The sequence below is a fragment of the Poecilia latipinna genome, unplaced genomic scaffold, assembly GCF_001443285.1.
Source record: "Poecilia latipinna isolate Pla-1442-1.1 unplaced genomic scaffold, P_latipinna-1.0 Scaffold1405, whole genome shotgun sequence".
NCBI lineage: Eukaryota > Metazoa > Chordata > Actinopteri > Cyprinodontiformes > Poeciliidae > Poecilia > Poecilia latipinna.
In genome coordinates, this window is record NW_015114021.1 from 152,088 (window position 1) to 173,473 (window position 21,386).

A 21,386-nucleotide genomic window follows, 5' to 3' on the forward strand; every position below is an offset into this window, starting at 1 on the left:
GTTCATGACAGGTGTTATGTCATCTTTATGAAAATGTCATGACAGTCTTATTCACCCCCCTTCAAATAAAGTGTTACCCAAAAACTCTTACACCCGTAAATCTGACGTCAAGCAATGTCCACAAACAGTGACATCTATCTTTCGGTCCTATACAAATATAGCATTGGGATTATGCTGCGAGTCTTTCATTGCCAGTGAGGCTGATGTACTATTAAAAGTCAAACTGTGAGAAATGACTTCCTCCAAATTCTTTAACTTTGGACACAGTTGGGTGTTCCAACAGAATAATGATCTCGGATTCACGTCAAAATTGATTTTGGAGTCCAGAGAAAAATCCAAAGGTCTCTAATTTCTGAAGAGTGGTCAAAACTCCTGCTCAATTTATACTAGAAACCACAATAATCCTGGATAGTAAAGCTTTTTGCTGGTCTGAAGACACGTACAAGCAATGGTCAAGGGTTCTCTGTCAGTTGGTGTGTGAAGCATGACCACTCTCCTACGCCTCTGAAATCTAAAGTCTCACTGCAGCTAAAAGAGGTGGAGGGTGAGGTGCTTTTTTTCATGCTAGACAATCTTGTGGCACCTTGAAATTGACTGTCATTGTGTCAGTCCCTACGGTAAATGATACAAGAGTGTGAGAAGAGAGAAAAGTGGCTAGAGAAACGGCACCCTCTGCTGGATGAATATTTGGATATTAGAAGTGAGCATGGAAAAAGTGGAGTCAAATGGTGTTTTGTGAGACTGGTGCATTAAATCAAAGAAGACAAAGATGAGTAAAAAGGAAGGTATCAGTTCTCACCTGGTACGATCTCAAAGAGGTGCCTGCCTGGTTCGTCTGGGTTGGCAGTGAGCTCATTGACCTGACATCCCTGTAGGGGTATAAAGCCCTGAAACACACAGGGAAATTCAGTTAAATAACTGTGCCAAAGTGAAGTACATCTTTACTTTATGCCACTCTTTTATTTCTATTCCTTATGTTTTAACCTGCGTTCGTTTTGGATTTCTCCAACACGTGTACATCTACGTTCTTTAAAAAAATGTTTCCTCTTCTGCTCTTTCTTCTCCTCTTCTTATGTTACACCTCTTAAGCTTAGCCACTTCTGTGATTGAACCAGAACCAACACAGATTATCAGAATACATTATCCAGATCAATATCCATTTAGCCTCCAAGACGCAGGGGCCAAGAAAGCTGCAAAAAGATGCCAGCCTCTGCAGGTCACCCCCCGTTAATCTCTTCACTGGCACCCTCCATCAAACGGTGTGCAGAGTCTGCCAAAACCGCTTCAGCCAGAAGGGCCGGGCTGTCGCCAGCATTAGTTGCTATGGAAACAAATGGAAGGGGCGGAACGGGGGGCTCTGGATTGATGGGGCTCAGGGGCATGGCAGGATGAATATCCCAGGGGAGCTGTGTGCTCAGAATAACACGGGTAGTAGCTGGCTGAAGATGAATGGGTAGAGGAATAAAGGCAACTCGTAACTTGAGAACACAAATCAGTTGATTGTGCTGACTGATGGGAGTCTCATTTTAGCCAATGCTTTTGAAATTGTGTGCAAGTGTGCAAGCTCATGAGAAGCTGCAGCCCAGTTAAGCACGGTGAGTTCATAAATCTGTTTATCCTAGAAGCATACCAGTACGGGGGGAAGAAATACTTCCTCAAACAGTTCAGCTATGCATTGTTATGGACACATGTTTTAGCCTCTCAACAGTCATTTCTGTGCAAGTATCCATCCATCCATTATCCAACATGTTATCCCTAAAGGGGTTGTGAGGAGTGCTGGTGCCTATCCCCAGTAGTCAACGGGTGAGAGGTGAGGTCACCCTGGACAGGTTGCCAGTCTGTCACAGGGCAACACAGAGACAATAATGCACACAGTCACACCTAAGGAGAAATTGGAGAGATCAGTCAACCTGAAAGTCATGTTTTTGGACTATGGGAGAAAGCCAGAGTACCCAGGTAGAACCCACTCATGAACATGGAGAACATGAAAACTCCATGCAGAAAGACCCCTGGCTGGGATTCAAGCCCAGGACCTTCTTTGCTGCAATGCGACAGTGCTAAATAAGATAAGACAACTACAAGACGATCATGATGATCTTGACATCTGAACATATTGTTAAAAACATTTAGCAATAAAGAGAGACCATAAAAGCTTCTCTGGCCTCATCACTTTAAAGTAATCTTGTATCTGAGGGTGGGCTGTGTTTTGTGTTCACTAATGGCAGTTCCCATCATCCATTGTCTGATAACCAGAGTCCATTTGCCCTGTAGTGGATTTATCTCTGCATGATGAAAGGGAGGAGAAAACCTGTCTAGATCCCCCCCTCAGTATTGGCTTTCCTGCTGCCAATTATCACATCCTTTTATCTCTTTGGGGGGGTAGTCTTGTTCCGTTTCCGAGATTAGTCTTCTCACCCCCACAAAGACACAACCAACTCCACTCTAGGCCTTTGGATTCCCAATCGATTAGAAGAGGAGGGGGGTGTAAAAAGGGTAGACTGACAGTCACATATTCAGGTTTTTAGGAGGAGGTGATTGTGTGTGCGTAAGGGTGCAGCTAAATCCATTGGGAGTTTCAAATCAATTCAGGGTGAATGAGTATTGGCAAGGTCTGATTGAAGAACGGACTGTCAAAGCCTTCAGTTACTGTGTGGGTAGGAGGATGATAATGGGTACTAAAGGGTAGGACTGCTTTAAATGAACAGTAGTCATGCGGAGTGAAGATCAGGATCGATACATGTTCAGAGTTTGGCAAGATCATTTTAGGTGATTATAACAAACATTTAAAGGAATGCTTGCGTTCTTCTGGGTTACATGATCGTCACATCACGCATGTTCCATTCTCTCACTCTCTCATTGGGAAAATATGAGTCAGCATCTGGGCTCAGTAGTAAAGAAATTTCCCCTGGAAGGATTTTCACTGTAGTAGTAAAGCCTTTTGCTTACAGAATGTCCTTATTTCAATGTTTGGGATAAATTCCTTGGAGATTCTTGTTTGTGGTGACCTGATGGCAACTTGAAACTGCTGCAGTTTTGCTGTCTACACACCCATGATACAAATCTAACGTTTCACTACATCCCAAAGGTGATTGGGATGTACACACACCTCAGCACACATCTGTTGAGGTGCGTGTGTGTTACACTGACAGAATTCAGAATGATGGGTGGACCCGGACCATTTGCTGTATGTCTTCCCTTCTCTCTCTGCCCTTCTACTGTCCAGCTACTGATGAATAAAGACCGCTGGAGTAATAAAAAAAATCTCAGCAATTGATACTAACCTCCTTTCAGTTAGCTGACTTGGGTATTAGTGGTGGTGGTAATTTTTCCTCCTGTTACTTTGGTACTTTCTCTGGCATCTCATTCAAAATACTTTGAAGTGTTGGAACGGTATGACAGAATTTTGACTGTTCTTAAAACTGTAACCTTAGAAATGTTTGGTAATCGTCATGTATATAGAGAACCCTCCAAAAGTGTAACGTGGAATGCTTTTGTGAAACAAAATACTTCATCTTTAACCAGCATCTGGATACTTTCAAACAACCTTTTGTTTTTCCAAGTTAATCCATGAGCATGTTTGTGTAATATACTAAGTGTATACTGGTTGTGAGTTTATTGTCCTAAGCCCCTGACATGTCTGAAACATTACCTGTGGTTTGGTTTCTTCTTCATCTTTGTAGAAGTAGAGCTGATCTGAGCGCAGCACAAACCAGCGTAGCTGCCAGTTCTTCATGATGCTGCGTTGCTTCTTCAGCCATCCGGCCTTCAGCGCCCCCTCCTGGAGGCTGGGGGAGCCTGGCCTGCACGAGCCTCGCGACACCTCTCCCATCACCATGCTCTTCGACCTGGCTGCAAACAAGTAAAAGCAACACATACAAGATATTTTTATATAAAGACATAGGGCAGATTTGTTATTCCTTCAGTTTGTTGCCTCGCATATTTTCTGCTTCCAAACATGGCAAATTAGATTTTATCTCTCTGTTCTGTAAACTTTATACACACACTTGCTCTGCAGTTTCTCAGACATGACCACTTACAGCCATCTGCCTCAGGGTGCTAGTTCTCTTGTCTGAACGAGGATTGGGACTGCAGACATAAATACTGTAACAACAGAGCAGACACAACAGAGAAGAGAAGAAATGTACACACAGCCGTTCCACACAGCCTCAGGTGACGGGAATGCCCCACTTCAATTTCAGAGGTCCTTGGAAGAGATTGTTTTGCTCTACACCCCGGCAGAGCAGCAGATATAGGACCACATGGGACTGGCTGACTGATTTTGAGCAAACGTGTGAAACCTGAGCTCAGGCAAGGACGGGTTTAAAAGGCAGAGCAGCTATTGAGCTGTGACGCTGCTCAGATTGATCTGTTAAATTGTAGATGAATATGCTTTAAAAATGTCGGTTCTTACCTGATTAAACTATGGATTAGGCCTGAAGCTATAGATTAATTATCAGAATAATTGATTCCAAAAATAGAGTAATCAGATAAAAAAAAAAATAGCACATTCTTCAGATTTTTAATTTAGTCAAGTCTTTTGTATGTAATATTGGAATGGAATTGAAATATGCAAATAAACAGTTAAATTCATTAATAAGTAAGCAGATAAACATTGTATTGCTTAAAATGCAATAATGAACACTTTATCATTTGTAGAAAAGGATGCAATCTGAAGCTTAAAAACAAAATCCTAGCATTGCCAGTGACGGTGAACGTCAACATGGACTTAAAGGATACTGGGGAAAAAAGTAGCTCTGGCTCCAAAACACCTTTTTTGATCATAAATAAAACCTGTAGACCATCTAAATGCCTTCTGGAAAATCCACCTGTCAAACATGTTGGTGGAAGCGTCATGCTGTTTTCCAACCAGAGTGACAATTTGAATTGTTGTATTGTCCTGTTGGGCGTTAGTTATACCCAAAACCTTGTTGATTCCTATAGAAGTGTTTGGATTAGGAAAATATCTTCAGTAACTCAAAATTTTGCATCAAATTATTGTTTTTAGCATTAGTAACAGATCAAAGTTATTGAATGATTTATTAGAACTTCTACAGCTCAATTGTGCAGAAAGCCTCCCTGGTGGTCCATTCTAACACCACGCACACACACACACACGCACACACACACACACACACACACACACACACACACACACACGCACACACACACACACACACACACACACTCTTAGACATGATCAATTTTCAGATGTTGCTAAAGCAACGGATGGAAGAATAGGAAGAAGAAAAATCAATATTTATCCTTTTTAATGACTCTCCTTCCTACGTCCAACATATGTTTAAACCTTAACAGGCGTGACTTATCTGTTTAGAGCTAATCAGAGTGCTGACTCAAAGGACTTGTTGGTGTGATACGCTGGTGTATTTGCAACACTTGAATTATATACAGAATAATTAAAAAGGTTAAGCTGGACTCAGAAATACAATAGACAAAATAATAGAACGGTCTTGGCACTGGTGAAAGTAGTGTCAATTTTCTATTTAAATTAAGCTAAATGCAGTCTAGTAGTAATCTTTGCCCACTGTTAATCAATTGTTACTATGGCAACCTCTAGTGAGGTAGTGATGATTAATGTGCTGGAGGAAGCTACTGGATACCTTCTCTTTATAATGGGTGTGTAATCTCTGTAACGTATAGTCTTTCATTTTACATCTGATATGCTAACTGTAAGGCATTATTATAGCTAGCTTTGCTCAATGGCATAGCATTGTGCTATTTCATAGGAACCGAGATGACCTAAATATGTTTTCAGAGCCTTACAGAAGTATTCTTTTCTTCACATGTTGTTCCAACTTTAATGTAATTTTTTATCTATTTTTTTCTATTAAAAGGCACAAAAGTAAATGTAAAACAAAGGAACACAGGTCAGGGATGCAGCTCTTGGCAACACAACTTTGAGTGGGTTAGAAAGTCGTCTCAATGAATTAGAATTAGCGGTGGGACTGTTGTTTGATGTTGCTTGTGTGTAATATTTGTGGATGTGCCAGAAACATGCAAATGGAAGGGTTCCACCCAGAACATTTGTATGTTTAAAGAAAAAAGTGATTCATGCCTTACAATTTTTAACTCATTAAAAGCAATGTAATTCATAAAGACTAATTCAAGAGTCCCACCCTTAATAGGATATTTTAAAAATATTTGATTTTCAGTAACTTAAGTCAATAAGTGTGACATAGTTTAATTACGCGCACACACGCACACGCACGCGCACGCGCACACACGCACACGCACACGCACACACACACACACACACACACACACACACACACACACACAAACACACCAAATGCAAGTCACATGTTTCAGATTATTTGAAGAAAGTGGAATTTACTACCATTTTACAATTATTCATTACACAATCATTTGTGTTGATCTATCACAAAGTCCTGTGGAGGTAAAAACATTTTTTCTCATGCTTGAAATGTGTCTGGACACCTTCACTGGGTGTGAGTACAACACTCAGTAAATGAACAATCTTAGTTCATATGATGCTTGAATAATTGAGTCAGGAATATGTCATGTCATTTAATAAACTAATAAGAATTTTGTTTAACTCTTAAAATTGGGAACAACAAGAAACACAAGTCTTGCATCCTCTTTGCTTAAACAAACAAATAAAACTTAACAGTCTCCCCAAAATTGCGTAAGCTTGTGGTGCGAAAAGTTATAATGAACACTGTCCCTTTACCGAGGTGTTTCTCCTATAATTCCAGCCTTACCGACATCTTTATTCTTCCCTCTCTGCATTGTCACGCTCCGTTTCTCCTACTTGAAATTTAATTACTTTCCCTTCTTATGCTCAGCCACTCGGGTCTATTCAAAGCCCCCTTAAGAGCCCATCAACTTCTCTAGCAGCACCGTTCTTAAGGAAACATATTAGTTCTTGTATTATGGGCAAACTCTCATTGGCCAACTGTTTTAAATGTGTAAATAAATAAATGTTTCATTTTTATGAGAGCAGTGTCACATATAAGCATAATAAAGCAGGTTTCACTCTTTGCTGTTGCTAATTTACATTTAAATTAGTTTTGTCTTTCCATGGTGGCCCATAGTACAGTAGACAGCACAAGTCCCTGTGTAATAGGGACTTTTATCATTTATGAAATGATTCCCCGTTGCCTTGGCTCTTGATAATTGCATTCCAAGTTAGATGGAGGACTATTTCCCTCCAATAAAAACCAATAAAACAAATAATCAGCAAAGACATAAAAAATACACCAAAGAATACCTGAGCAACTTGATTGTTACCAAGACACTGGAGCTGAACTGAATGAACATTATGTGGTGTCCATACCTATTGGCAGCTCTGATAAAGTTAAAAGAAAACTTTAAATTAAATGAATCTTTTATCAGATGAGTAGAATTTCACTTCAAAAAAACTTTTAGGCACCCTGTTGCTATTGTTTCCAAAATGTCTCATTTGCCAATCGTCCAGAGTTCTAGGTCCTCTCTAAAGCATGCTGCTAATTAGTATACTCCAAAAGTCTTCTGTAGGGTTTAGATCAGAGGAGTGAGAAGGCATATTTTGGTTTTCTTCTGGTGAACTATTCCTGTGTTTTGGACCATTTTCCTGCTGAAAGACTCAGTGATGATAGTTTTTAACTTTTCTGGCAAGACAAACAGGCCCAGAGTATCAGATTCTCCACCTTACCTAACTGTTCTTACCAGGTCCTTTTCTAGACACTCGTCTTTTGATTGACACCAAACATACTGGGAGTGTATCTAACAGAAAAGCTACATTTTAATGTCTATTGAGCTTGAACTGTTTGTTGCTGGAAAGCCTGAGCTTATGATGATGTCATACTGTTTCCTGTTTTGGTTTGCATCTGTTACATGGGCCTGAATGGTGAGAATTTGGTGGAATATAGTCTTTGCATCTTGGAAGTATGTGTGATGCTTTTGAATCACTACACTCTGAATAGAGCATGTGTATTGGGATAAAGGTTGTGCAATTCAATATTCTACAGCACAGCACAGAGTATGTTACCTTTACCACGACTTAGCAGAGTTTAAAAATGTATATATATTTAGGGATGAATGTGGAAACTGATTTCCAATAGGGGTGAACACATAGTCAGCATTGATTTCCTTAGTTTTAGGAACTCTGTGATTGGCCGATACTTGCGTGTGAAGCTGATCTTACCCACAAATCTTATCTGCCTCTGCAAAGGTCTAAAATCAACCACTGTCATCTTCTGCTCTGCTTTAAGAGAGGTTTGACCAATAGACCGACCCACCAAGTCATGTCTGCACATTTACAGTCACCCTACTGTTACCAACTTGGCAATTTTTCTTACTATTTTTAGCAACATTTCAGACAAAAAAATCTATCAGAATCAGCAGGGCAGACTTTTCAAAGGTTGTGATCACGATCGGTCAGAAAACTGTCAATGCACTGCTAATTTTCGTTTTTCCAAAGTCTACAAGTGACTTTTACCAAGTTCAAGTCATGTCTCAAATAAGTTCCGCTTATCCTTTTTGAGAGGATAAGCGGAACTAGGGCTCAAGTCTCTAAAAACAGTGGGAAGTCTTAAGTATGGTCAAATATTAGGAAGCTACAGCTAACTTGGACAGGTGAGACATGCAATGAACCAATAATAGCAGATGATCCACAAAACAACTCTGTTCAATAAATTAAGTGCATCCTTCAATAGGAAACTATGCAGCAATCCAAATGTCTGCACTGTACATACTGGTTTGCATTGACTCTTGATTACATTTGATAAAGTTTGTCAATCAGTCAACCTTTACTTATAGAGCACTTTACAGACCCAAAGTCTGTAAAGTGCTGTACAAGTTCATAAAATAAAACCTGACCAATAAAAACACAAATACCATAAAACAGATCATCTAAAAAGGAGCCAAAAAATAGAGTTATAGGCCATGAGGTTAAGTGAATCATGAGTCTTTACAATCAAGTCTAAGTCAAGTCCAAATTCTTCTGAACTCAAACTCGAGTCCAAACCTGAAACTTGACACCATCTGTGTTTTCTGATGCCCCTTTGCTGCAAAAGCTTTTTTCATACACTGTTTTGTTATCTAGATATATCTGTTGCTCAAAGGCTTAATGCCCAAACAAATATCTATAGTTCTTGGCTTACATTGCTGTCCTACTGCCAGAACCTTGAAATTAGCAAATGGATTTTTAGGGCAGTTTTCTTATCAAGACCATTTCATTACCATGTTTGTACACATGGTCCACGCATAGTAAAACAAGCACTACTAAACTTTCAGCCATGTTCCCTTACTATGATTGTTACCTTCCCCACCCCAGTCGGCCCATCCATTTATCTCCCCTTCATCACACCCCCTTCATTGTTTCATCTCTCCTCAGGATCCACACAAAATACCTCCTTTGTTCAACACGTGAGCCACGAGGATCATAGCCTGAGTGGAACATACTGGATGATTCACCCCTGAGTCACAACTGATTTTTAATTCTGCATGTTTGTGTGTGCCAAGCCTGACTGCCCACTCCACAAATTTGGACCTTCTATTCAGAGTGATTCAGACCTTCCTTGGGTTTTGGGTGGAACTGTTCTGTGGTTACTTCTGCAACAATGAACTACAACTCTGAAAGGGAGGCACTTTTATTGTAGGAACAGCTTTTGGGCACAATCACAGCAATTCTGTGAAACATGTCCTCAACAGCAAATTAAGGATGGGTCGAGTCAAAGGCTCTGCTTCATCCTGGACTGCAAACAGTCCAGTCATCCTGGACTGTTTGCAGATGTACTTACTCTAGGCCTAGATTTGCCCTCCCAGGAATGATTTATGCATATGTGCAATGATTTTTCAGGGTTTGTAATTGTAGGTAGGGAGTGCAACATCCAGGAATAACAGATGAACTCTTCCAAAATAGTGTGTCAAAACCAACAGAGGCAAAACCTCCACTAAAACCCTGAGGGTGTGATCTGATGTTTAGCATCAAGAGGTTGCAGCAGCAGATCCTTTAAGTCCAATGAAAGAGCGCAGATTAATGTCCCCAGTTTTGCTCTGCACAGTAATCTGCTCAGAGGCCAACAGTATATTCACATCAAACTGTTTTGTATGCCACACTGAGCTGATAAGGTTGAGAATAGGCACAGTCACAAGGACTGCAACAAGCCTGCTGCACTAAGAGGCGGTGGATGTCCTGGTGAAGAAGAAACTTACTAGTAATATTCTGATTATGTAAAATGAAGGAATTTGTCAGAAGAAATTTAGGCAGTCGGTACTCAATAGTTGGCTGACTGTTTCATAACTACACTGGCAGACTGCATTATTGGTCAAATAAACTAAAGCTAACTAGCTAACTGAATGACAAAGGCCTAGGCCTGTCACAATGAGCAATAAATTAATTAATTGCTTGATAAATTAAAACGGTTAAAACGAGCGTAATAATTTTCAGTTGCACTATTTATTTTTCTTTTTTCTCTCTTTCTACCAGAAACTTAAGTCTCCAGTCAGGTGCTTTGGTCTCGATTAACTCCCCCCCACACACACATCACGCACTTTTTTTTTGGACAGTTTTTGTTTAGAGACTTCATTATTCGTTATATTGTTTATATTTTATACATTTTTTGATATTTAAAATGTCTTCCAGTTCCAGTGTTAAGTGTTCATTACAATTTAAAGATTATTGATCTTTGAAAATGTGTTCTTGCATTATTATGCCATTACATCATATAGCTTGAAACATGGTTTCAAAATGGCATTATCATTTATCCAGCCCATCCTTACCTGGGTTATGCTTGACCTCTGTGCTACCACAGCATCCCGACATGGAATTTTTAATAGTTTGTTTTCCCACAAATGCATTTCTCAAATCTAAAACTGATTTTGGGTCAGTTTAAGTTGTGACATGGGTATCAATGGCCTGGACCTGCTTGTCCAGTGCCTCCCACAAATGTTTGATTTTGATCAACACTTCATTGTTATACAGTTCAAACCATTTCTGATTCATTGACTGTGTGGTAAAATCCTTTTCTAATCAGGAGACCATAGCCATCAGGGAAGATCACTTGTACCCTAACTGGCATCCTGCTATGCAGCTCCGTATAGAACAAACTGATATTGTGTTCTGTCATCTATTCATCAGAACCAGCAAAGACTTTTTCCGAAGTTTGAACTACAGTAGGTAGTCTGTTGGATTGGACTACAAAAGCCAGCTTTCACAACCCTCATGCTTCCAGGATTAGTTGGAATATGGATTTTATTGCCCTCAGTTCATTGAGTTTCTAGTTTTTCATGCTCCTATCTTCATTCCAGCCTCTCCTTGCGTTTTCTCTCTTGTTCCTCTTCACCTCTCAATGTATCTTTGCAGTTCATCTGTACTTACCTGCCTGCCACCTATCATTTATTCCTTTTGCTTGAGGTTTCTCTCTACAACACATCATGACGCACACAACAATCCTGGCCACCTGTGACCCAGTCGTTGGTTCATGGACAACTGTTAAAAGATTCTGACCACTGCAGATAAGTTGCAGTTTCGGAGATACTTTGACCCAGTCATCCAGCCTTCAAAATTTGCTCAGTGTTTGTGAAAACACGTCTGACAATTTAATTCTACCAACATGTTTTAATATTGTCTTCCTCCCACAACCCAAAAACACGACTATTGGGTTGATTGGTTTCTCTAAATTTCTCTTCGGAGAGAGTCTGTTTTTCTATAGTTGTCGTGTCTCTTTGTTGCCTTGTGATGGGCTGCTGACTTCTTGCCAATGGTCGCTGAAGATGGTCACCGACAAAACTGTTAAGTAATTTGGTGTGGGTAGAGAGTCAATGGACCTTTTGCCGATGGAAGTGACCTCACAAGGTTTTAACATCAGTGCATTTATATAGAGTATCCAAACCAGGATTTCTTTTGTACTTTTGCCCTGAAGTTGTGACTTTTGCCAATCTTCTCAATCTTAAAACTGACTATAGATGTGTACAAATGGTCTTCAGTGGTTGACTAATCATAAAGCCAAAAACCATTGGCTGTGTTTGATGCATGTATAAAATATACCACTATTAAACAGACTGCAAGATGCATCACCTAGCAATCATTTTCAAACCTCTTTAATGCACTACCAGATTCACTAAGACATGGGTGATTAGAGCATTTCTCCATGTTAAATTTATTATGGCTAGTTTGAGATTCTATATTGGTTCTGTTCTACAGTAATTTTTTTAATTCTCAATTATTCGATCAGTTTCTGAACTGGCAGCCGCAGAGCAACTGGACTCATTTGTGGCACATGAGAATCTGTTGCCATGTGCACAAATGGTCATCCACATGCTTACAACAAAACCCAAATGTTATGATATCTGATGCAACATTTCTGCATGCTTTAGGTCTCTACAGTCCCACCTCATACATCATGGAGTTGTATATTTATCACCAGCAGTAAATGGCTTCTATGCACACCAGAGACCTGAATCTCCATTAGTAACTTAAAGTGGGTTCTCTACAAAGGCTACAGAAAATGACACAGAAAGCTGCATTGCATATATGGATGCACATACACACAGCTGTTCACATTGGCATGGTGGAGGAATTTAATTTGGCTAATCTAGTTGTTGTTCGGTGATTTATGGCTTGGGGAAACCGGCGGAGAGAGTTTACAGGTGCATCAGACTGGAACATCCAGCTATCTCATACTGATTAATGCATGTGTTGCCCGTGTGTGCGTGTGTGTTTCTGTTGTGTGTGGCATCAACCCTTGACTTTCTGGAGGTGTGGCAGTTGACATACATGCCTGTTATGTGAAACCTGCAATGAAGTGGAACAGATCTGCAGCAGTGAGTGTGTGCATTAAATCATCCCCCACATCCACATTATCTGTGTGATATTTATTTATTAATTTACTTATTTTTAAATCCACACTCTTGCTTACAGTACCCAGATCCGTCAGTTTTCAGTCACATGCCTCGGAAAAAACAAAGTCAGCGTGGTGCTGCACTGTAACGCTTTGATCATAAAACCATGGAAACGTAGATCAAACACGCAGTGTGAGGGAGAAGCAGCTGATATGTGGGCAATTACAGCTGCTGCTTCATTCCTGGTGCCAGCCACTGCACCACGAAGCCCATTACAGCTTCAAAATGTTGACATTTGAAGAGATTACTGAAACCACAGCAGTGGGATGTTTTTTCTCTCCAATGTAGGATAGGGCTGTTGTTGATTAAAATAAACCTCTATGGACCATTTGTCTCAAACTATTCTGAGATCTTAACAATGTTTCTAAAAAAGTGATTCTGAAGTGATTCAAAAGTGATTCTGACACAAGCCTTAGCTAGTTATTTTCTGTTACACGAAAATGTTTTTTTTCATTTAAACCTTTTTTTTTTTTAGCTATAAATAAACACTAAAGACAGAATAAGATGATTACACCAATTTATACAAACAGTATCTACCAAGCCAGCTAAAAGTTAATTAGCTAGCTGGCAAACCAGAAAGCTGTCTGGGAAGCTAGATGACTAATTATATCGATGTTTGACCCAATAATCCATAATAAAACATAATATGGTTAAATTATTGTAGTCTAATCTACCACAAATGGAATAGAAGTTATTTTTAATGGTAGTACCATCGTTATTTAATATAGTAAACATAAAACAAGCCAGCACTGTCTGCGCAAGCCATGTTGAGCCATATTTCTAGATTTTGTACTGCTAACCTAAAAATTAACGTTGGCAGTTTTTTTTTTCAGCTAAAATTTGTTTTCACTTATTTAAAACTTTAGCTTCAAATATATTTCCACCCAACGGAGCAGTTTTTTTTCTCTTGATGGGTATCTTAAAAAGATAACATTGTAAAAGGAGTATGGATTGTGAATATATTTGCATGTTATTTAAAAAAAATAATGTTGCTTGTGTTTGATCAACCAGAGAGGAAACACTACTCCACTATTGATCAGCCTCCACTGGCTGGCAGATACACTGTTTGCAAAATTCCAGATTTATTTGTGGGGAAAAAAGATACAATTTTGATATTTTCTTCCATCATTAAAACCACTTTACATTTAGACAACCAAAAATAATGCCAGTCAAACCTAGACTAAAATATTCTGCTCTAAGTACTACAGACTCTTTGAAGCTCCGGTTATGATTTGTGATACTGATACTGATTTTATACCTAAAATCTCTGGTACTCTTGGGAGTCCAGTATTGTGTATCGTGTCATTAGCTGGATATGTTGTTGTGTCTTTAGTACGCAGCTCCACAATCAAAATAAAAATGTTTTAAAACCAATATTTAGAGTTTAAAGAGGTGAAAAGAGCCCATTCAACCTCCTAGGTAATAAATATTCCACCATCTTCCCTTTAACGTCGATATCAGATAATTACACGGTTACTCTTACATCTTTTCCTTGACGTTTTTGACGTGACATCGTAAGCGGTTCAATTACTTACCAGCACGTGCTCTGTGGTTAGCGCTCTGAACTGCTCTGACCCCTGCCTCAGCAGGCGTTACTCCCTGCTACGTCTGTCACACACTCGCTTTTTCATGCGCCTCAGCAAATGTGGCGCTGTCAGCGCACGGACTGCAGTTTACCAGAGCGACGCGGTAGATGCTTCTCTGGCAGAATCGCACCAACGTTTTAATCCGTTTGCTTTCGCTACGTTAGAAATAAAGCAAGGAGATAATTAAGTTACTGAACTTCGAAAAAAAAGAGTGAATACTTGCGGATTGTTATTTAAACACATGGTAAGTTGTTAAGCAACTTATTTTAGTTTTATGTAATTGAGCCATGATGTCTAAAATCACTTTGCGCATTTATGCAAATATGATTTAATCCACTTTGTCACCAATTTTACACACTACAGCGGACGGTTTGATCATCACGCTCCCATTCGTGATGAGGACCTATTCATTTCAACTTAATCTGATCCAGCTGTATAATTGTCGTCATGGAGATTAGTGCCAAGAGAGGAAGGAAGAAAGACGGAAGGAAGACTTGCATCCACACGCTTTATTAATAAATCCATCGCCAGGGACACACACACACACGCGTGTTTTGGTGTGTGACAGCAAACTCGTGGTGCTGATGGAACCAGAGATGCTGCTCTCTCCCTGTAAAACACACACACGCACACGCGTACACATACTAGCAGCAGCATCCAGCTGGAGTAAAACGCAAATGCAAATCAGGAGGTTTCCTGATTTGTATTTGCGTGGGCAGGAGAAAATGTGACAACTGAAAGTGTTTCTGCAGCTGCAGTTTCATCTTAATTTAAACTGTTTTCACAAAACACGTAAAAGTTGCATGAAAATCTGTGCGTCTGACTCGTTTGAACCAACTGAGCGCAGAGCAGACGGTGATGCTGCAGCTGTCAGGGAAGGGAAGGGAAAAGCGACCTACCTCTCCTGGTCTGTCTGATCTTTGGGCTCAGCATGGTTGTCATCGCTCTCCCCTCGGCATATTCTCGTACATCCACACACACACACACACACACACCCCACCCCTGCCTTGCCTCTTTCCTCTTCTTCTTCTCCTCTTCTGACCTTCTGCAGTGCGGCCGGCTGCTAGGGGGTTGGGTGAACCGTGGCGAGGGGAGGAGAATGGAAAGAAAACGGGGGTGGTGAGGGAAGGAAGGAGGAGGAACTACAGCTTTTTTTTTTTGCCCACACCCAGTGGTCCTCCGCCCCTCCCTGTTACATTATTCATAGCTTTACATCCCCGCCTGTGGGAAGTGAGGAAGGGTCCACCACCGACAAAATGTGCACACATGCAAAGGTCTAGATTTCTTTTCTATTCATTTGCCAGGTGTCTCCTCCCTTCCTCTCCATCTACCTCTGAACCCAAATCCATCCTCATCTTTAACCGTGCCTCGGTTTTGTTTTAGCCGGAGAACCTTCACTTCAGGACAAGAGCAAACGCCGGCTTAGACAATATGTCGTAATTAGAGCCTCCCGGCGTTCCTATGGGACGTCTCTGAACAACCGGGAGGGCAGAGGGAAAAAAATGGTCCCCTCCAGCAGCTTCCTGTCACCTTGAGCTGCAGCAGCCGGTAATTAACTGAAGAAACTGAGAGGAAGGGCTGAGCTTAGAAATAAGAGGAGCGTAGAGAAATCAATAATTTCACCAACTTTAATACGCTAAATTTTAGTTGAAAAGTAGTTTTTCAGTTAAATGCATACCATGTAGAGCAAATAAACACAAATTACGTGTTCTGGAGACTATATGTTTTAATATTTACAGACAACCAATACAAAAAGATCTTTAATACAGAATTGGTATAATATGTCCGACAGTCATGAGGAAGACTCCTCATGAGTTGATTGTTGCATCAGTCAAACATTTGGACATGTTATGGTTAAAGAAGTTGGTTGTTCGCTGAATGCTGCATTCAGTCTTACAGTTGGAAAGTTGAGTGGAAGGGAAACATGCAGTAAGTTTTTTCCAAGTAACTTGATAATTACAGCCTTGAGAGGTCTGTGAGCCAAAGCATATTTATGAGTTTGGGGAAGATTTATGAGGCGAGAGCTGCAGCAGGAGTCAAGAGTTTCAAGAGCCGCCAATAGAGTGGTAACCATGACATGGAGTACGACTGTCACATTCTTGGTGCTAAGCTGGAATAAGAGGCCTACTGAAAATGAAACATGGAAAGCATATTTAGATGGAATGGTAGAAAAGTGAAGCAGTTTCAAAAAGCAGACAAATACAAAAGCTGTTGTCGAGGCACTATGACAGACATCGGAAATGAGGAACAGGAGAATTGAACGGTGTGACTGTGATCGTTTGTCCATGTTGTCTTTGCCAGTATCGCCACGTCTTCTACTTGCTCAAGTCTAGCTAATTTGTCTTTGGAAGTAGCATATGGAGGTTGGGCTCATAGACTGCGGTATTTACAAATGTTGGAACTAGCTAGCTTAGAAACTCACCCATAACTTCTACCCCTGAAGTTTGTTGATTTGATCAAATCTGCCTAAATTCACAATACATTTACACCACTAAATCATAAATGGCGTTTCCCCTTAGACCAGAGCAGACTTTAAAGCGTAAAAAAGTCTAGATGCTTACAAGTTTTTCCGTAGATAGTAGGCTAGATGATGGCAGGGCCTTTTCTCAATGCTAACCAACAAAAAGCTCTTTAATACAGAATTGTTACAATGACCCATACTTTCTCCATAATGGAAGGTACTAAACTTGTTTGCGTATGAAGTATATGAACATTTCTCTTACCTTTATAAAAATGCGGTCGCTGCAAATCTGCAAATACATCAATGGATGCCAGTCATCATGATTGACAGCTGCTGCCCATCGCTGTCTTTGTCTGATTGTGCAGCTGACCAGTCATCACCCTATGACCATTTTTATCATGAAATAAACTCACAAATGACCTACCATCAGAGAGAAGTACAGGAGTGTTAATATTACATATATAATTGGACCAAGACAACTGCCTTGCGGCACTCCATGGTTTACAGATTGCTGTCTGAATAGCAGCCATTATCATAGACCAGTTATCTACAGAGATGGCTTCTAATGAACTGTAATTCAGATTATGATCAGTTTATAATCTGAAAAATTTATCTAAAGTCAGTTTTGCTTTATTTGAACATAAAATTGAGCAAAATGTGCATCTGTAATGGGGTTCCTTCAATTTTAAAAAAAAAAATCTCTTGCGGATAAGCAAAAATAAAATAAATAAATAAATGTATATAATTTTTTTTTTTTTTTTTGAGACATGTTTAGTATTTGACATCAGCCACAAAGAGTTAATTTATATTTGCTCAAGAATCACCATTGAAGCTTATTTCTGTTTGCTCTCAGGGTAATTTGATTCGGAGGATTTGCCCATGGTATCGCATAAAATGTTCCTTTCTTTGCTTGTTTGGAGGGTAATCTGTGAAATTTTTCCACTCTCTGCCATCTTCTTGAAGGAAACCCTGAAACATGCCGTTTGGCGCTGCTCCTGTCGCAGCTGCTTGGCCCTCCTCCGGCGTACAAAGGATAATGGCCTTAGTTTCACTGCAATCGAATCAGAGCTGGCCTCGCGTAAGCCACAGCTGCTCTTATTACAGAGTAAAGAGGGAGAAAGACCCAGAGGGGGAGCGTGTGCCCACACATTACATCCAACCATCTACACACACAACAAAGATAACAAGCTGGTAAAACGAAGCAGACACGGTCCAAAGCTAAATGGAGTCAAACTAACAGACGGGATCTCACAAACTGCAACAATAGAAACTAGAAGCTACAACGAAACGACTCCAAACGAACAATTTTAATTAAAAAGCCATTAAAGGCGGCGTTTGGTTTAAAACCGAGACTGGGTTACAGGCTGGGTGTGGTTCAGGGTCTGTCTCTCTCCAGATTGATCAGGTGTTATCAGACCCTGGAACGGTGGACAATGAAAGCAAGCAGAGGGAAGAGAACATTGTAAAACCCAAATAGCAAAAGCCAGCCCACAACCAGAAATTCTGTTTTTCTTTAGCCATAACCACATGGCTTTTTATAGACGAGCTTGTCTCAAAGTCGGGTCTTTTCTCTGCAGCTTGGAGTGATGGGAAGGGTTGGACGCAGGGTGGAGGTTTTCTGTTTTACTGTTGGGTTTCTTCCATCCGTCTTGTGTACATCGAGTTTTGTTCTAGTTGATGAACTGTTGTGCCATTGAGAGTTGCTGTATATGATCAACAAAGGTAAAGAAAATTTGAGTGCATTGAAACCAGATGTTTACATACGCCAAATAGACAAATAGGCTTCTTCTGTGAGCTACTGTTTGGCTTCATTAAATCTTATCTGTTACATGGTTCCAATAATCACACGTTTCACCAAAATAAATTTCAGGCCTCAACTACTTTCATCCAGGAGACTAGCGGCCATCTTTAAGTCTTTAAGTTCAGTAGTTTCTGAACTTAAACTTGTACTTTCTCTACTTCACAAATAACATTGCATTTGCAATTGTACAGAACATCATCTTTATGATTACAGAAACTGAGATTCACTCGCTTTGTTTTTTTTTCATTTGTTTGCATTTTGATTAGTTTAGATCTTGCCATATTCAGTTAATTTCTTTGTACCTTTTATTGTTACACGGATGTTTTCATTCCTTTATGTTTACCTTTGCATTTTAGTGTATTCTCATTAGTTCCAAGCCTTTCCTTTTTGGAGTTTGGATCCTTTTATATACTTCAGTATTCCGCTAATGTTGAAAAAACACAATTTCACAATTACAGTGTTTCTGTTGTATAAGGCACACAATTCAGATCACATGCAACTAATTTTGATGCATGCAACACTATAACTCATTAAATAACTTGACGCGCCATGATCCTCCAACTACTTCCTGTCATCATCTTTGTGGCTTGTGCCAGTGGTCACATCCGGTTGTTGATCATGTGACTAGTGTGATGCGAAAAGAGTGTTTCCATTGCAGTTTTGCAAAATAAACCAATTTCAGTACGGCCGCAAAACCACCTCATCCTCGTGCCAAAACATTTTATCAAAAAACTATTTTTTTGTGAAATTGTCATGTTTCCATTGAGTAAATGTATTTTCAAAATGTCAATTTCAAAATTGCACAATTACATGATCGTTGGAGACGCAGCTAATGAGTACAGTATAAATGGGTTAGCTAAGGCGGTCATAACATCTTCAGTAGTGACCAGGAGATCAAACTGCTGGTCCTCAAGTCAACAATTGCTTGTTTTTGGCTCAATAGTTTGCAACATTCATGTCTTAAAGAGTACCCAAGATGTGTACTTGTGGAATGAGGCTAGCTAGCGTAACTCTGCCCGTCTCGTATGTCTGTAATTGTGTTCCTCTGTCACCTGACATCTGAGGTCACATAATGTCGAGACTGATGTCGCTCAGAATGCTAATAAGAGCCTTGGAATCCACAATGTTTGGAAAACCTTTTAAAATATTGATACTGACCATGATTAATATTTCATAGTGGTGCTGGAGGGCTGTTCCAAAACACACACTGCTGGGTGGCTGCTGAAGGTTTGACTGTTGACTTAGCATTACTTATTGATCATTTCTGACCAAATGCATTAAAACTAAGCCGCCAGTGATTTCAGACAGGCTGCTGGGATCTTAAATAAACTTGTTTTATCTAGAAGCACATTTTTCAATGGTTTGGATGTAAATACCTTTACAGCATGTTGATTTGAGGTAAGGTCATTTTATTTATATAGCACATTTTCAGCAACAAGGCAATTCAAAGTGAGGCATTCTTTATTCCAAAACACATTTTTACTTCATTCTGTTGTCAATTAGAAAATCAAATATTACCAAGAGCCAGTTTGTAGATGTCACAAAAGTCTCAAAGTATTTGGATTAGTTAGGCTGCGCTGATCATATAAATTTGCAATTTGACATTTTGAAAATAAATTTCTTTAATGACAACCTGCCAATTAAAAGGAAAATGTTTTTATTAAAAAGTTATGGCTTTTATTTCGCAAAACTGTGGTGGAAAGACTTTTTGCATCATAATATATTTAAAGAAAACGCCGCAATTGCGAATATTTTTATGTATTTAAAAAAAAAAAAAAATTAAACATTAGCTGAATATTGACAGTTTTGCGCACACGTAATGAAATAACAGCTAGTGGTGAGCACACTCTTGCCAGTCATTTAATGGTTAATATATTGGTTAGCATTTTGCTGACTTTGAAAACGTTTAGCGCACTTAGCTTCACCTAAGTTGATTTTTCCAAATAAATTCAAAGGTGATCAATTACTTAGTGGTTTTGTAAACTTTAACATGAATAAATTTCAACATGTATGTTGAAGTTTTGGTTATCACCCCTTAAGAATTTTTTGAAGTAGTTGGATGTTTACATTCATGCTCTTATTTTGAAGTGGGTGAAGACTGTTTATGCAGGAGTTCCTTTCCTCTCCTCAGATATACATTGTTGCCCCTCATTTTGTCTCCTGGTGGGTATTAAGATGTTTGAATTTAGTGCATTAGCTTCTGCTAAATACCATGTTGGCTTAGTACTTTAGCTTTAGTATGTTTATGATTTGTCCTTTAGGGACAGTACAGCTAACTTTTTAGCTAACAGTGTGCATCACTGGTAGCTGATAATTTTGCCACTGAATAACTTCAGTTAGGATATAGCTTAATAAGATTTTAATGCTGATCAACTTGATCTCATCTCGCCCTTAAATAGAAGAAATTAAGTGCAGAAAGGAGAGAAGTAGGATTGTTTGAAGACTTTCAGGTATTTCCCCAGTGGTCGTCTCCCTCGTGTGCTGCCTGTCTGGTTCTCTGACCCTGGTTCTGCCCTCCATTACCTTCCCCCTGTTCTCTGTCACTGACAATTAGCAAAAGGGCCATGGCTTCATCCACTAATGACTCTGAGAGGAGCAGACAGGATTGCAGCCGTCCGTCTGCGGTTACTCCTCTCTGTCATTTCAAATGAATGTTGAGTCTTTGCAACTGTCT

At 39.7% G+C, this 21,386-nt stretch overlaps 1 protein-coding gene across 1 annotated transcript in view; it reads right to left on the reverse strand.

Moving 5' to 3' along the window:
- LOC106962380 (rho GTPase-activating protein 22-like) overlaps positions 1 to 15,556 on the reverse strand; it is a 39,428-nt gene extending 23,872 nt beyond the window's left edge. The window contains exons 1-3 of the mRNA XM_015056778.1: positions 15,350 to 15,556; positions 3,650 to 3,849; positions 800 to 887 (exon numbers count right to left, since the gene is read on the reverse strand). Coding sequence (XP_014912264.1) covers positions 800 to 887; positions 3,650 to 3,849; positions 15,350 to 15,392 — 331 coding nt within the window. The 5' untranslated portion in view covers positions 15,393 to 15,556. The remainder of the gene's footprint in view (positions 1 to 799; positions 888 to 3,649; positions 3,850 to 15,349) is intronic.
- Positions 15,557 to 21,386: the final 5,830 nt, after the last annotated feature.